The sequence below is a fragment of the Pleurodeles waltl genome, chromosome 3_2 (genome assembly GCF_031143425.1).
Source record: "Pleurodeles waltl isolate 20211129_DDA chromosome 3_2, aPleWal1.hap1.20221129, whole genome shotgun sequence".
Taxonomy (NCBI): Eukaryota; Metazoa; Chordata; class Amphibia; order Caudata; family Salamandridae; genus Pleurodeles; species Pleurodeles waltl.
Window position 1 is genome coordinate 53,868,077 of NC_090441.1, and position 17,973 is coordinate 53,886,049.

Below are 17,973 nucleotides of genomic sequence, written 5' to 3' on the forward strand. Positions count from 1 at the left end.
TGGAAAAGATTTGTTTATTACTGCCACAATAATCCAATTCAACCACTACATGCTTCCGCAAAGGACATTGTAAGCTACTTATTACACTTACAAAAGTTTAAGCTAGCATTCTCTTCAATTAAAATACATCTCACAGCAATATCTGCCGATCTGCAGATTACACATTCAACATCGCTTTTTAGAATCCCAGTCATCAAAGCATTTATGGAGGGATTAAAAAGAATCATACCCCCGAGAACACCACCAGTACCTTCGTGGAACCTTAATATTGTATTAACACGACCACCATTTGAACCCACGCACTCTTGTGAAATGCAATACTTAACTTGGAAAGTAGCCTTTCTAATAGCTATCACATCACTTAGAAGAGTAAGTGAGATACAAGAATTTACTATACAAGAACCCTTTATGCAAATAGATAAACATAAAGTGGTTTTCGTACAAATCCCAAATTCCTACCAAAGGTTATATCACCATTCCAACAGTGGAACTCCCAGTCTTCTTTCCACAACCAGACTTAGTAGCTGAAAGAGCCTTACATACATTAGACATAAAAAGAGCACTAATGTATTACATTGACAGAACAAAACAATTTCGTAAAACAAAACAATTCTTCGTAGCCTTCCAAAAACCTCATGCAGGTAACCCTATATCCAAACAAGGCATTGCCAGATGGATAGTTAAATGTATTCAAACTTGCTATATTAAAGCAAAAAGAGATCTACCTATTACACCAAGAGCACATTCCACTAGGAAAAAAAGGCGCCACAATGGCTTTCCTGGGGAATATACCTATGACAGAAATTTGTAAGGCAGCCACCTGGTCTACGCCTCATACATTCACGAAGCATTACTGTGTAGATGTGTTAACAACACAACAAGCCACAGTAGGACAGGCTGTATTAAGAACATTATTTCAGACAACTTCAACTCCTACAGGCTAAGCCACCGCTTTTTGGGGAGATTACTGCTTATTAGTCTATGCACAGCATGTGTATCTGCACCTACACATGCCATCGAATGGAAAATGTCACCTACCCAGTGTACATCTGTTCGTGGCATGAGACGCTGCAGATTCACATGCGCCCTCCCACCTCCCCGGGAGCCTGTAGCCGTTATGAGTTGGATGAAAATTTTAAATTTGTAAATAAATATTATTTTAATACACATTATGTACATACATACCTACTCCATTGCATTGGCACATTTAGTATATTCACAACTCCTACCTCACCCTCTGCGGGGAAAACAATCTAAGATGGAGTCGACGCCCATGCGCAATGGAGCCGAAAGGGAAGAGTCCCTCGGTCTCGTGACTCGAAAAGACTTCTTCGAAGAAAAACAACTTGTAACACTCCGAGCCCAACACTAGATGGCAGGATAATGCACAGCATGTGAATCTGCAGTGTCTCATGCCACGAACAGATGTACACTGGGTAAGTGACATTTTATATATATATGTATATGTATATATACATATATATAAAAAATAATATAACTAAGTGGCAACCGCCACTAGGTAGTTGTAGTTAGGACCATGTTTCCATAGAAAAGCATTTTTTTACTTGCCTATATCTTTGGCACCATTGGATGAATGTTCATGAAATTTCCCCAAAAAGTGCCCCAGTGATTCTTGTTGCGCATGGGAAGTTTTGGGGTGATCCGTCTGTCGGGGGCCGAGAATAAGGGGGAGGTAAAAAAAAAAAAGTTGCATTTCCCATGTTAATTCCCATACGACCTTCAGACATGACTGCAGCCCGAACCGTTGGACGGAATGACATGAAATGTGGCACTGGGTTAAATCCATCGTTCTTTTGCTCACCATGCTCTAAATTGGGGTGGCATGGTGAGCAAAAGAACAGTGGATTAAACCCAGATCTGTGACTGGGGGTGAGTGTTTGAAAAGTTTCAGCACTCCGCCCATCATCTTTTTGTGTTGCTAAAGTCCCCCTAAGTGGCCAGGGTGTGCCCAGACATGGGTCCTTTGCTCACTATGCCACTGAATTCAAGCCAGCTTGGCTGATGAGGGGTGATACCCCGAAATCGGTCCCAGAATGTTTGTTTCCGGTCCAGGGAGGACGTGGCCTGGCAGTTCGGGATGGACTTTTCCCATGGGGAACAGGGTCAAGACTGATTTGCATATGGCTGGGTCCAACCTGGGGTGGCATGGTGAGCAAAAGAATTGATGGATTAAACCCAGATCTGTGACTGGGGGTGAGTGTTTGAAAGGTTTCAGCACTCCGTCCATCATCCTTTTGTGTTGCTAAATCTGCTGTATATATCTGCATTGTTTTGTTTAAAATGAAAATAACAATTCAAATAATAGTAGCAAGCCATAGTGCTTTGCCCCTTCTCCCTCTTTTATTACCATTATCTGTGTGCCTCTAACAAGTATACAACCACTGAAAAAAGCAAAAGCAGCATTTCTTTCTTTGATTATGTGAGCGGTTTTGCATTGACTGAATGAGTTATGGTATATAAAGTAAGATGCTGGACATAAGACTCCAGGAAGAAGAACAGCTGCTGCAATTTGCAGGAGCTGAAGAAGGTGGACTAGTTTAGGAGGGAAAGCCAAATTGATTTAGTATAGTCCTGATGTAACTGAATTGATGCACTGATGACAGGGTTAAGAAAATTGGGATCCAGATGAGGAAGACCTTTTTTTAAAGGTTTTTAGCTGGAGAAACCTGCCTTGAAGCCAAGAGTCAAGCTAGATACTTATATTTTTTACAGACTTCAAAGAAGCTAGATATAGGCTCATCACAACTGGCCAGGTGCTTTTGAGTGACTGAGCACGCTCTGCAGCAACACGCGAAACCTTACTTTTCAGTGGATTACTTTACAGGAAGTTCTGAGAAAACTACTGTCTGGTGATGACTAGGCAGTTACTCATCACTAGACAACTGAAAGCTCCAATTGCCACCATTTCCTGTTACCTCCTTCGGCCCCACCACGAATCTCTTCCGATCGGCTACTTTTAACCTGCTGTATCTCAGTGTCATTCAACTGACTGTCACCACCACCCACCTTCAAGTTCTGAACTTCCAACACCGCCTGTTCTTTCTTGCACAAGTTCTAGACTTATTCTTCACCCATCTCATGTTGTATGACCCTTCCATCTGCCACTATCCCTCATCTCTGTTGTCCTTCTCAGACTTGACTGTTGTATGCACCGTTGAGTCATTTCGGCCTCACCAATCCTCTGCATATCACATCCTATCTTATATCTGTGACTCTCCTTAGTCCTCTGACACTTCATCCACTTGCTGTAATTCTCCACCCTGTCATACAGCTGTTTTCCCACAAGACACTGACCACTTCACTGCTATTTCTACAAGTATTCTGAGTGAGTCCAGACCTCTGCCAAGCTGTTATAGGAGACATATAGTTGAGATATATGTTGTCATTGAGAGCCATACATCAGTTCCAAACTTACAAGAGTTTGATATGCATTCACATGGTCACAGAATGTACTTGGCTCAGTGATACAGTTTTATTCCTTTTAATTTTGTAACCTTGCATTCCACAGCTTGCCATCCTGTTAGCGTGAAACATTTAATTGTTTTGCACTCTTTCTTACTCCTCCTAGTTCCACAATGTGGGCTGCTTGCTGTAATTGGTTCTGCTTGGACAGCCAGCCAGAGGAAATCACACCACATGCTGGAAACCGAACACAGGCATACTCAAACCCCGGCTACAACACCCCCCCCAATTCCATGCCATTGTCTAACTGTAGAGGCTGCGGGGGGCGCTTTGAAAACGCTGCCAGAAAAGTAAGTGGCTAATCAATTTTCCTAATTGCGAATGATGATGAAATATTTAGAACACTGCTGATACCCCTAAAGGGATGTGCTGGCGCTGAGGAGAGCCAATATAAAAATAACATTCAGATGGATACAACTACCTGTGGATTCCTCACCTAATGAGTTCTCCCCATGTAGCATTCAACAGAAACTTCTCTCTCTAGCTCTGCACGTCAGCGAGGACGTCACAATTGCCTGACTCCACGTGATGTCATCGTGGCAATAAGAGGTCCTCGCTGCCGTGCTGACGTCAGTTCCCTTTTTTCCGTGCCTTCGATAACAGTTACTTTTCTGTTACCTGTATCGTTAGCTCTTCGGAAGGGATACTTTGTGTATTTCCATGATGTCGGCTCCAAAGAAGTCGGTTTTCAAGCCCTACAGGGAATGTGGAGGTCGCATGTCAGTGACTGATCCACACAACGATTGCCTTTGGTGCCTCAGTTCGGATCAAGACGTCCAAGAATGCGACTCATGCCAGAAGATGAATCCGAAGGCGTTGAAGGAGCGTGAGGCAAAGCTGTTCTTGGTGAGGTCCAAGAAGAAGAGGAATCGGTCCTCTTCAGGAAAATCGTCTCACAAGAAGCGGCGTCATCGTGACTCCCGACGTCGGTCCAGAAGTCGGTTGGAGTCGAGGTCTCTATCGTCACGGCGCCGCAAGTTCTGGGAAATGAGTCTGACTGTGTCCCCTCAACCTGCGACACAGCAAACGTCCCCGGCGCCGTTAGTCTTCGAAGTCTTGGAGCCTCAGAGTTGTCTGGCTTCGCCGGTGCATCCAGGAGCTGAAGAGTCCAGCCCGGCTCCGCAGGGATATCCTTCGTTCCCGGCTCCGGGTACGGATCCGGCGGCATTTCTTAATGCCATGTTTGCCATTTTTCAAAATATTGCTCCGGGAGGTGGTGCACCGGCTGGTCCCACTGGTCCCCTGGCATTCAGTCTCGCTGTTCCGGCTCTGTAGGTGGTTGGCTCTGTATGTACTATTTCAAAGTAAGAAATAGCATGCACAGAGTCCAAGGGTTCCCCTTAGAGGTACGATAGTGGCAAAAAGAGATAATTCTAATGCTCTATTTTGTGGTAGTGTGGTCGAGCAATAGGCTTATCAGAGGGTAGTGTTAAGCATTTGTTGTACACACACAGGCAATAAATGGGGAACACACACTCAAAGATAATTCCAGGCCAATAGGTTTTTATATAGAAACATATCTTTTCTTAGTTTATTTTAAGAACCACAGGTTCAAGATTTACAAACAATACTTTAAATGAAAGGTATTTCACTTGGGAACTTTAGGAACTTTGAATTACCAAAATAGCATATACAGTTTTCACACAAATGGCAATAAGCTATTTTAAAACTGGACATTGTGCAATTTTCAACAGTTCCTGGGGGAGGTAAGTGTTTGTTAGTTTTGCAGGTAAGTAAACCACTTACAGGGTTCAAAGTTGGGTCCAAGGTAGCCCACCGTTGGGGGTTCAGGGCAACCCTAAAGTTACCACACCAGCAGCTCAGGGCCGGTCAGGTGCAGAGGTCAAAGTGGTGCCCAAAACACATGGGCTTCAATGGAGAAGGGGGTGCCCCGGTTCCAATCTGCCAGCAGGTAAGTACCCGCGTCTTCGGAGGTCAGACCAGGGGGGTTTTGTAGGGCACCGGGGGGGACACAAGTCAGCACAAAAAGTACACCCTCAGCGGCACGGGGGCGGCCGGGTGCAGTGTGCAAACAGGCGTCGGGTTTGCAATGGAGTTCAATGGGAGACCAAGGGGTCTCTTCAGCGATGCAGGCAAGGGGGGGGGCTCCTCGGGGTAGCCACCACCTGGGCAAGGAAGAGGGCCACCTGGGGGTCGCTTCTGCACTGGAGGTCGGATCCTTCAGGTCCTGGGGGCTGCAGGTGCAGTGTCCTTACCAGGCGTCGGGTCTTTGAAGCAGGCAGTCGCGGTCAGGGGGAGCCTCTGGATTCCCTCTGAAGGCGTCGCTGTGGGAGCTCAGGGGGGTCAACTCTGGCTACTCACGGGCTCGCAGTCGCCGGGGAGTCCTCCCTGTAGCGTTGGTTCTCCACAAGTCGAGCCGGGGGCGTCGGGTGCAGAGTGCAAAGTCTCACGCTTCCAGCGGGAAACGTGTGTTCTTTCAAAGTTGCTTCTTTGTTGCAAAGATGCTTCTTTCTTGGAGCAGAGGCGCTGTGCTCGGGAGTTCTTGGTCCTTTTAGATGCAGGGTAGTCCTCTGAGGCTTCAGAGGTCGCTGGACCCTGTGGAACACGTCGCTGGAGCAGTTCTTGTGAAGTGGGGAGACAGGCCGGTAGAGCTGGGGCCAAAGCAGTTGGTGTCTCCGTCTTCTCTGCAGGTTTTTCAGCTCAGCAGTCCTTCTTCGTCTTAGGTTGCAGGAATCTATCTTGCTGTGTTCTGGGAGCCCCTAAATCGATTTAGGGGTGTGTTTAGGTCGGGGGGGTTAGTAGCCAATGGCTACTAGCCCTGAGGGTGGCTACACCCTCATTGTGCATCCTCCCTGAGGGGAGGGGGGCACATCCCTAATCCTATTGGGGGAATCCTCCATCTGCAAGATGGAGGATTTCTAAAAGTCAGAGTCACCTCAGCTCAGGACACCTTAGGGGCTGTCCTGACTGGCCAGTGACTCCTCCTTGTTTTTCTCATTATCTCCCCCGGCCTTGCCGCCAAAAGTGGGGCCATGGCCGGAGGGGGCGGGCAACTCCACTAGCTGGAGTGCCCTGGGGTGCTGTAACAAAGGGGGTGAGCCTTCACCGCCAGGTGTTACAGTTCCTGCAGGGGGAGGTGAGAAGCACCTCCACCCAGTACAGGCTTTGTTACTAGCCACAGAGTGACAAAGGCACTCTCCCCATGTGGCCAGCAACATATCTGGTGTGTGGCAGGCTGCTAAAACTAGTCAGCCCACACTGGTAGTCTGTATGGTTTCAGGGGGCATCTCTAAGATGCCCTCTGGGGTGTATTTTACAATAAAATGTACACTGGCATCAGTGTGCATTTATTGTGCTGAGAAGTTTGATACCAAACTTCACAGTTTTCAGTGTAGCCATTATGGTGCTGTGGAGTCCGTGCATGACAGACTCCCAGACCATATACTCTTATGGCTACCCTGCACTATGTCTAAGGTTTTGCTTAGACACTGTAGGGGCATAGTGCTCATGCACTTATGCCCTCACCTATGGTATAGTGCACCCTGCCTTAGGGCTGTAAGGCCTGCTAGAGGGGTGACTTATCTATACCTATAGGCAGTGTGAAGTTGGCATGGCACCCTGAGGGGAGTGCCATGTCGACTTAGTCATTTTCTCCCCACCAGCACACACAAGCTGGCAAGCAGTGTGCCTGTGCTGAGTGAGCGGTTCCCAGGGTGGCATAAGACATGCTGCAGCCCTTAGAGACCTTCCCTGGCATCAGGGGTACCAGTTACAAGGGACTTACCTGGATGCCAGGGTGTGCCAATTGTGGAAACAAAGGTACAGGTTAGGGAAAGAACACTGGTGCTGGGGCCTGGTTAGCAGGCCTCAGCACACTTTCAAATCATAACTTGGCATCAGTAAAGGCAAAAAGTCAGGGGGTAACCATGGCAAGGAGGCATTTCCTTACAGGCTCTATATAAGCCTACACCGTTGATGCCATTTTGTTCGGCTGTAGACTCAGGTCAGACCCCTGTGCCGGCAGCGCAGCCCTCAATGTCGAGGGAGAGACCTTCGACGCCGGTGTCGGAGGTGATGGAACCGAGAGGTCAGATGTCAGCGTCGGATGCGGGTGCCTTGTCCATGGCGTCGATGGATCCATCTGCGGCCTGCGGGTGGATCCGGAGCACCTATCATGACGCCTTCCCGGCGCCATTCACCGACGTCGTTGCGCTCCATGTCGACGCCGGGGCTCGAGTCTAAGTTGAGGTCTCGTCGGAAGGCCCTTAGATTGCTTGAAGAGAGGGAATATCAACAGCAATTCCTCGAAGAGGGGGAGATCACTGATCCCCAAGGTGACTTCCCCGGGCTGGAAACTGCAAGTGGTCTTGACACTTCTCCAGAATATGACCTGGCCTCCCCGGGTGAATATACAGAGGAGGCAGCCTCTTCCCACTCGGTGATGAGAAAGGCTGCAGCATTTCTGGATCTTCCCTTACCAACTGCGCAGGTTAAAACCAACCTATTGACTGAAGTTTTGCATCCGGCTACAGCCATGGCGGATCCTCTTCTGCCATTTAATGAGGCTCTGATGGAACCGATCGAAGAGGTTTGGAAGAAGCCAGTCACCTCTTCAGCTGTTAGTAGGTCAGTGGCCAGGCATTCTAGATCTGCGCCTGGGGACCCAGAGTTTTTGTCCAAACACCCTTTCCCAGAGAGCCTGGTGGTGCAAGCATCCTGCTCTTCGAGGTCGGCCCCTGGCTCGTTCCCGGGGTGTACCATCGGCCTGGGAATCCAAGCAGAAGGACCAGTCGGCCAAGAAGGTGTTTTCATCTTGCAGCATGGCTCTGAAGTCGGCCAATGCGACTTGTATTCTTGGCAGGTACATCCATGCTATAACTTGCGTAGTCTTATTTCGGACGCTCAGGTGGCGGCTACGCAAGTTATTCTGTCAGGGCTGGATACCACGGACTCTATTGCAAGAGCCAGGGGGACTTCCGTTGCCACCAGGCGGCATGCGTGGTTACGCACTTCCGTATTTTCATCAGACGTCCAAACTACGCTATTAGATATGCCTTTTGATGAGGCAAAACTATTTGGTTCGAAAGCGGACTCTGGGCTAGAGCGCTTTAAAGAATGTAGGGCCACGGCTAGATCTTTGGGTCTGCAGGCTGCTTCCACCCCGTTTCGATCTTTTAGATGGCTGCGAGTGTTTGGTAGAGGGGCTTCCTTTCGCGGGAGGTCACAGCAGCCGGGGCAGCAGTCTTCCAGCCTCCCTTATCGATCGTTCAGGGGGCGGGATAGAGTCCGCACAAGAGGGGCCACCCAACAGCAGCACCCTTCCTCTTCCTCTGGAGGGTTACCTCAAGGAAAGCAGCCCTAGTCCTCTTGCCATTGTCTCTCATACCTCTCCGGTAGGGGGGAGGCTTTCTCTTTTTCTTCCCATATGGGAGTCCATAACAACAGATTCCTGGGTCATCAGTGTGGTAAGAAAAGGTTACGCCCTTCCCTTTCGGGAGATTCCTCCTCCCTTCCCTCCCCGTACTTCCTTTTGTTCAGAAGATCATCTCCTGTTGTTAGAACAGGAGGTTCTCTCCCTATTATTGAAGGGCGCAGTGGAGTTGGTTCCAGAGCAAGAAAAGGGTCAGGGGTGTTATTCCAGGTACTTCCTGATCCCCCAAAAAGGATGGTCATCTGAGGCCTAATTTGGACCTGGGGATTTTGAATTGGTTCCTCAAACAGGAGAAATTCAAAATGCTGACTCTGGCACAGGTGCTTTTGGCATTGAACAAGGAGGATTGGATGGTGTCGGTCGACTTGCAGGATGCTTATTTTCACATTCCCATTCTCAATTCGCACGGCAGTATCTCCGGTTTGTGGTAGGGTCGCAGCACTATCAGTTTGCGGTCCTTCCTTTTGGTCTTACTTCCGCACCTCGGGTCTTCACGAAGGTGATGGTGGTTGTTGCAGCACACCTCAGGAGGAAGGGGGTAGCAGTATTCCCTTACCTGGATGATTGGTTGATCAAAGCCGAGTCTCCGGGGCTTGTGTTGCATCATCTGCAGCTGACAACTCAGTTGTTGTTCAGTCTGGGTCTTTCAATAAATGTGCCCAAGTCTCACCTAGAGCCCTCTCAACGCCTCCTGTTCATAGGGGCAGTACTGGACAAGACATTGAATCGGGCCTTTCCTCCGCCACAGCGGATACAAGACATTCAGGCATTGGTTCCAATGTTTCAAGAAGGAGCGGTAATTCCAGTCCTCAAGGTCGTTTGTCTGCTTGGTTTGTTTGCTTCTTGCATTCTTGCACGCTATCATATGAGGGCTCTTCAGTGGTGCCTTCGCAAGCAGTGGTATCAGCACAGAGGAGATCTCGAGGAGTCGATAAAGATCTCCAGAGACACTGCAGCGGATCTCCGATGGTGGGCTGCGGATGGCAACCTTTCTCAAGGAAAGCCGTTTTCGCAGCCAGCTCCGGTGACCACGGTGATAACGGATGCCTCCACCTTAGGGTGGGGGAGCTCATCTGGAGGATCTGGAGATCAAGGGTCGTTGGTCCCCAGTAGAGCAGAGGTTTCATATCAATCTGCTAGAACTGCGGGCGATTCGTTTGGCCCTCAAGGCCTTCCTCCCTTCCCTTTGCGGTCAGTCAGTTCAGATTCTGACGGACAACATGACCGCGATGTGGTATATCAACAAACAGGGGGGTGTAGGGTCGTACCTTCTTTGCAGAGAGGCTCTACGACTCTGGTCCTGGGCTCGGGACCATCAGCTTTGCGTAGTGGCAAACCATTTGGCTGGGGTCCAAAACGTACGAGCGGACAGACTTGGTCGCTTCTTCTCGGACGACGAGTGGCGTCTGCATCTGGATCTGGTTCTTTACATCTTTCGGATGTGGGGTTTTCCCCGAATAGACCTGTTTGCCACTCGGGAGAACGCGCACTGTCCGTCGTTCTGCAGCCTTCAGTATCCGATGAAGGGAGCGTTGGGGGACGCGTTTCAGATGTCCTGGTGCGACCAGTTGCTTTAATTGTTTCCTCCCATACACTTGATTCCTCGGGTTTTGAGGAAGGTTCGCCAAGACTGGGCTCAAGTCATTCTAATAGCTCCAGATTGGCCACGAAGGGTATGGTATGCAGACCTACTTCGACTTTCACTGTGCCCTCCGCTCCGTCTCCCTCTCAGGGCAGACCTCCTCTCGCAGTCGCAGGTTCTACACCTCCACCTCCAGAGCCTGCACCTTCATGCCTGGAGATTGAACGTGGCAACCTGTGTTCCTTTTCTCTCCCACCAGAGGTGGTGGACGTTCTTTTATCAGCCAGGCGACACTCCACCAAATCGATCTATGTGAGTAGGTGGGCTAATTTTGTTCGTTGGTGTGGAGAGAAGAAAATTGATCCCTTAAGTGCCCATCTTTCTGATATTTTATTGTTTGCATTGTCGTTGGCTCAGCGTGGTTGTGCTGTGGCCACTGTTAAAGACTATCTTTTGGCCCTTCGGCTTTTTTATATCTTCCAGATCAGCATTCTTTATTCAGATCTCCCTTAGTTTTGCGATTTTTGAGGGGGCTTACTAATAGATTTCCTCCCATGCCTTTTATTATGCCGCAGTGGGATCTGAATTTGGTGTTGACTTTCTTGATGGGCTCCCCCTTTGAGCCACTTCATTCATTCCCATTAAGGTATTTGTTTTTCAAAACTGTGTTTTTGACAGCCATTACGTCGGCCAGACGTGTTAGTGAATTGCAGGCCCTCTCAGTTCACCCGCCTTTCTTGACATTTTATAAGGACAAGGTGGTTTTGAGTACCAGGGAGGCTTTCCTCCCCAAGGTGGTGTCTCCATTTCAGTTGGGACAGTCCATAACTCTCTCGACGTTCTACCCTCCTCCGCATCCATCTAAGGAGGAGGAAAGACTCCATCGTCTGGACCCCAGGAGGGCTCTCAGCTTTTATATCGACAGGACGAGAGAATTCCGGTTGGATGAACAACACTTTATCGGATACGTGGGGAAGAGGAAGGAGAAGGCCGTCCACAAGAGAATACTCTCCAGGTGAGTCGTTCTTTGTAGAAAAATATGTTACTCATTGGCAAAGAAGGATCTTCCTGAGGGGATCAGAGCCCATTCCACCAGGGCCAAGTCGACCTCATCAGCTTTGGCCAGAGGTGTTCCGATGGTGGACATCTGTAAGGCCGCGACTTGGTCTTCCCTCCACACCTTTGTGAAGTATTATTGTTTGGATGCGGAGGTGCGGAGTGATGGCCATTTTGCGCGGTCTGTGCTGCAGGAGTTCCTAGTTTGACCAGACGGACACCCTCCTCCGAGGTGGTACTGCTTTGGGACTCTATTCATTAGGTGAGGAATCCACAAGTAGTTGTATCCATCAGAAGAGCAAGTTACTTACCTTCGGTAACGCTTTTTCTGGTGGATACATTAGCTACTTGTGGATTCCTCACGGTCCCTCCCACCTCCCCATTGTCTGTCTGGTCATGCCAGGATCTTCTTGTGTGTGCGCTTCAGTGCTTTGATTTCAATGTTTCTATATATGTATATATGTTTATAGTTGTTTTCCAGACTATTTTCAATTTTGCAGACTGTTCATACAGGTATGCTCCTTTTGAGGAGTTGTGGAAAAGGTTTTAGGTGAAGGTTTTCTATAAAGTTTATTTTTCTCAAATCCTGAAGGGTGTGAATTGTCTATGTTCTCTACATGTTTCAAAGGCACGTCAAAAGTGGCGTGAACTGACGTCAGCATGGCGGCGAGGACCTCTTATTGCCACGATGACATCACACGGAGCCGCATGGAGTCGGGCAATTGTGACGTCCTTGCCGACGTGCAGAGCTAGAGAGAGAAGTTTCCGTTGAATGCTACACATGGGGAGAATTCATTAGGTGAGGAATCCAGAGGTAGCTAATGTATCCACCAGAAAAAGCGTTACAGAAGGTAAGTAACTTGCTCGTTTGTTGCAGAAATTGGTGGCTCCTCGGTCCTTGGCAGACTGCAAAACCCCAAATATTACAGTTGACTTAACAGCCAGGTTGTCAATCCTTTGTGAAAGCTTAGGTGGCTCACGTCTTCTCTTAAGTACTAAGGCAGATCATTCCATAGATTTGGAGCAAGGAAGGAGAATGTTTTTTTAATCCTTGTGTGAAGACTGTACTTGTGAACATTGAGGAGACATGCTTGCATTGAACGCAATGATCTAATATTTACAGCTCAATAAAGTGGAAAAACTTCACTCTCACTTTAATCTAGCCAATTGGATTCCGTTCAGCGCAAAATGTAATTCAATAATGTAGTTTTAGTAGCAACTGAATAAATTCATTTTCCATTCTATGGAGCAAGCCTGCTGACCATTGACCTTTCTTTTTCAACAGTTTGATAAATATTTCTGCCATTTTCAACTTTTTCTTGCAGGACCACCATTATGTCATTCCAACTGAAGTGGCCATTTTGTGGCAAGAAACAATCAGCACTGTCATCATGCCCCTTGTACCCTTTGACTTACAAGACTGTCATACTCTTGAAAAATGTCCATTATGTTAGAGAATAAGGATCCATAAACACAGGGCATATTGTTTCACAAAGGTGACTAACATCCCAAAAATCTAAATTCACGCATGCTGCAGGATCACAATCTCTCAGAAAAACCAGGAGAAGCGGCTACAACACCTCCTCAGAGACATAATGGGAACATATTCGCCATCTTCTCCAAGGTTATTGTCCTGTACCTCACCAGTGCATAATATCTCCACTTTTTTACAGCGTCCTCACTAAAGGATCCATATACCTCTCTTGTTCATCTGGTAAGGATGCCAGTTTTATTTGAGACTCTCCAGCATTAGACTCCACTTGGACTGAAGTCCAGTTGGACATATTTCTTACTGCTGTTACAGCAAATGCAGCAACAGCACACTTAAGAAATATAGGCCTCCATCATGAAATCTTTTAACCATGAGATCATATCAATATGCAAACTGCTATTGTTTCCACAATGAGAAAGACATTGCAGCATCTACATCATCTTTAACCCCACCTCACAAAAAGGCCATCCAGACTGACACAGTAGGCTGTCATATAACAGAGTATCTTCCAACAGCTGTGAGAAGTGCTAGGACCCCTGCACACTGGCAGGGAAATACAGGACTTCCACCGTGTTGTAAATGAAGGTATGAGAGTATTACATCTCACCTTGGTGCTGAAGGAGATATCACTGAACTATCAGCTTACTGTTATTTCGACAGAATATCTATATGGAGCTCTTCTTGACTGAAATTAACTTTGCTGAAGTCTGATAAGCAACTTTACTTTCACAGACGGCTGTTTTGCAAATTATGAGGTGCATTGAATGAATGCCATAGTGGACAACGTCAAAGCATTGGGACAAGGAGGGAGTAGGGTCCCATGATAAGTAAGTCCCTATGTCAATCTGCAGTTGCGTTCCCGGGGACAGTCCAAACTTTCTTGAATAGTGCATGGAGGACCTCAATCTATCTGAGGCATTCATCTTTCAAAGTGATTTCAACCTCCTCTAGGGTATCCTTAGCCACAGCGAAGTCTATATATATTTTCAGAAATCCCCTCTACAATCAATTTTACATAACAGCATAACACTATCATGTATGCCTAGTCGCATCAAAGGTTTCACTCTGGCCTAATAATCTCAAAGGACGATTTATATTTTCAAACACTTAATTGTTTTAAAAAAACATACATTAATCATCCAAATTGGCACTCTTACTGTACATTTGGTGTTCACCAGAATACATTCCAACATATTACATATTGGGAGGCATCTGCAGAGGTTGCCTTCTCTCCATATTTGTAGAGATTCATTTCTTTACAAATAAAAAAGACGTAGATCTTGGCTACAGCCCCGGGTAAGTGTCCCAGGCGTTGTGGCTGCTGCCTTTATCTCCCTTATACACCCTCTCATACTGGGGATTCACTCGTATTCCCACCTCACCATCCTTCAGAAGCTCTTGAAGGCAACCGCTTGCAAGGAATATGGTTTCTTCTACCTGCATGCACCTGTCCATATTTTGTGCCTACCGCTGCTCCAAGGGAGCTACTGTTCTCCCTCAAAGTTTGACAATATCTCTTCGGGCTACAGTTAGTGCAGTATTACACAACAGTAGTGCATACATTGACAACGTCTTTTCACAACATATTGTCAAACACACCTCCGGGGCATTTAGATCAAGCTCTAAACCCAAGGTCTTTGTAAGGAGATAGTGTATTCCCTGCCAGAGCCCCTTCAGCCACGGGCAGGCCCATAGCGTGTGCATCAATGTACCCTCCTTTAGGAACCGGTGTAAGGACCAACGGTCATCTGGCTTTCCCATTTTATACACTGTAGTCCTAGTGTAATACCCCTGTGTGGTATTTTCAGTTCTATTAGTTTGAAAATCTACTCTGTTCGCTACCTCCCTTGGTTGTCTGCCAGCCTCCTAACGCACTGCATCCTCAAGCCTGCCACGATCTTGTTCTTATCTCTCTTTCAGTCTTTCCAGGAGATAAGTTTTGTGGATGTGTGAAACTGCACACATGTAGTGGTGTCAGCAGCACCCTATATTCCACTGCTGTATCATCCTCTATCTCTTGTAGTCCATATTTGGCCAGTGCATTTTTAATCTGCAAATATTTATACCATTGCAAATCTGTCATCTCAGATTGTGCTTGGAGCTCTTTAATGGACAACATGGCCTACGAGTTCCACACATAACCCAATCTGGATATACAGATAAGGTCCAATTTCTGAACCCCCTCTAGTTTTGTCAAGTATCGGGCTCCCATAAGGGGGTTTCCCAGGTTCAGGAAACAATTTCTTTTTGTATTATCACCATGTTTTTGGACTAGGCTGCTGGTATTTCGACTGGGCTGTGCTGTCCAGGCCCCTGTGCATGTGCTCTAACAACACCTCCTCCCCCCTCTTCTCCCCCACCTCCCTCCCCCCCCCTCCCCAAGTAGGTGCACGTTTGGCTAACACCCAGTTGGCTCACTTAACTTACCTATAAGTCACTAAGGCTGGTAAGTTAAATGTCACTAGTAGACGGCAGCACTTAATTCTACCTCTACTGCAGTGACATGGTGAAAACTGGACTTTAGGCTTGACAACGCAGACTAGTCAGGCAGCTTTATAAATACCACTTTGACGTGGTGGAATAAACCTTTTGCCAGGTCATGTCCTTTTTTAATATTAGTAAGCCACCCCTAGGTAAGGCCTCAGGAACACTCTGCATCTTTGCAGCATTACCAGCATCTTCAGCATCCTGCATGCCCAGCTTCAGGACAATTTATTGACTAGATCACGTTAAAAGGGGAAAAATGCACTCAGGACCCTAAGACTGCTGAAAGTGACCGGTAACTGTCTTCTGGACAACTGCCCTACAGAGCAGAGAAAGGCAGGACTTCTATCATCATGGACCTTAGTGGTTCCTCTGACTGGCTCCCAACTGGTTGTGTATAGAGAGTTCTAACAGGCGTTTTAGCCCCTTGACTAACAGCCACTGGCAATGATTTATTTAATCTAAAGACTAAATGAATGTCACTTTTATTTACATTAGAAAAATCATACTTCTAGTTCCTCTTGATAGATGATATTTTGGTGTCTTTTTAAAGCTGGAAAAATACTCTATTTTTATAAATTGGTGTTGGACTTTTATTGTGCTGTGTTTCTTTCTTACTTATTGTTTTGTTACTCCTAAATGCTTTACACTGGTTCCTTTGATTAAGCCAGAATGCTCTGTGACATATTGTTTTTTTTTTTTTTTTTTTTTTTAAAGCGTCAGCTCAGTCTGGGTAGCTAACTGTACCTGATAAAAGTTTGAATCATTACTACACGGTGAGGTCGCAAAACCACACCACATAAAAATGCACTTTTCTACACAAGATCAGTCTGTTGTTTCTCGGGTTGCCCTTGTCCAGGTCTTAATAACTGTCGCTGCTGGTACATGATCCGCCTCGATGCCCCCCTTTTATGTAGTTCTCTCAGATATACCCTAAGGGTCTTTGCTTCCCAATCAGCCATCAACGATGTTTCTCTCTGATCAGTCAGCGAATGCCTGGTTGTTTATCACCAAAAGCTGATTCGCCCCTTAGTAGAGCCACAGGTACAGCATTGTCCTCACTCATAGTGATTCCTCATAAGCGTGTGGAGTGCGATGTAGAGGGTCCCCCATCACAGAGCAGGGGCCATGTTATGGCATTCAGAGGTGTTAAAAACCTTGTCAGCATTCTGCAGCATGTACAGGAATTCTGGCAGCGTAATCATTTTATGTAATGGTGCTCTCCACATCACCAACACAGGGAGCTTTCCCCACTGCTTTATATTTAGCTGGGATGTGGCCAATATTATGACACATGCCATCTTTAGAGCCTGTCCTAATAAACATTTTAAGATACTTGAAACCTATGGTCCTCCACTGTGAGGGTCAGTCCCATTTCTTCAGGGGTTACTAACTGGTCAGGGAATGTGCTATGGAATATGCTTTGGACTTGTGCCATTTACTATATTAATGCCTGCATGTTGTGCAAAGATTCCAAGTATTTCTAGCACCCTTGGAATCACGTTTTGGGGCTCAGCCAGGTACAGCAATAGGTCGTCCACATACAGGGAGATAACATCTTCCCAGTGGGGGTCCGAGTGGAGGCCCCTCACCAATGCAGCTCATCTCACAGACTCTACTATCACGTCCACCACAAAAGTGAACATTTAAAGGCGACAGGGAGCAACCTTGTCTCTTCCCTCTACATAGCTGAAATTCTTCTGATTGTGTCCCATTAACTGGCACCATCACGACAGGTAGGGTGTACAGCCGCCACATCCAGGCCCATATTTTTTGGAGGACTGCCATCAGGTAAGGCCATTCATGAAAGTCAAATGCCTTTTTGGCATCCATTGACAATAGCACTGCCAGCTCACGAAGCCGGACCAGTTTCCCCATACCTCTGCATTAGCTTAAAATAATAATTGAGGGACAAAAGTTTGTTTCAAAATGGCACTTTCCAAAGTCGGGTCGCCGTCTTCCAAGAAAGGAGGGGGTCTTCATTCCACCTCATGCCTCTGTAATCCTCCGCCAGGCACTCTCTGCCTCTTTATCTCACTCTTTCAGATTTTTGTATCTCTGCTTTCTCTCTCCTGCTTTTCTCTTCCTCCTCCTTTTCTTTATTTGTGTTTTATCTCTCTTGATTTGTATCAAAGTTTGCTGAGAAATAAATGTTGTTCCCCAAGAATGAGCACCAACTGGGGTCCACCTATAACCACGGGATCAAATTAGGGATTGGGAGCACCGCATTACCTGGTAGCCATGGCCACACTAAAAATCACCCCATACAAAAAGTTATACTAGTGGGAGCTGGTAGTACTCTGACCCTGTGTGTAGGCATGGTATCCAGTTTATCTGAACAAGTAGGTATTGGTCAGATATTTCTGATTTCACATTTTTTTTTATTCATAATTTCAAAGAATTGTTTTATAGGACCAACTCATTTAATATTTAGTAGGAAGATGCCCTTGTGCTGGCAAGGCCGTGGGAAGAAGGGATTTCAAA

At 46.9% G+C, this 17,973-nt stretch overlaps 1 protein-coding gene across 2 annotated transcripts in view; it reads left to right on the forward strand.

Annotated features, from left to right (window-relative positions):
• Nucleotides 1-17,973, forward strand: part of RFFL (ring finger and FYVE like domain containing E3 ubiquitin protein ligase) — a 345,152-nt gene that overhangs the window by 170,047 nt on the left and 157,132 nt on the right. For both annotated transcript variants that reach the window (XM_069226760.1, XM_069226759.1), the window contains exon 3: nt 3,590-3,773. In XM_069226760.1, the coding sequence (XP_069082861.1) occupies nt 3,597-3,773 (177 nt within the window). In that variant the 5' untranslated portion in view covers nt 3,590-3,596. The remainder of the gene's footprint in view (nt 1-3,589; nt 3,774-17,973) is intronic.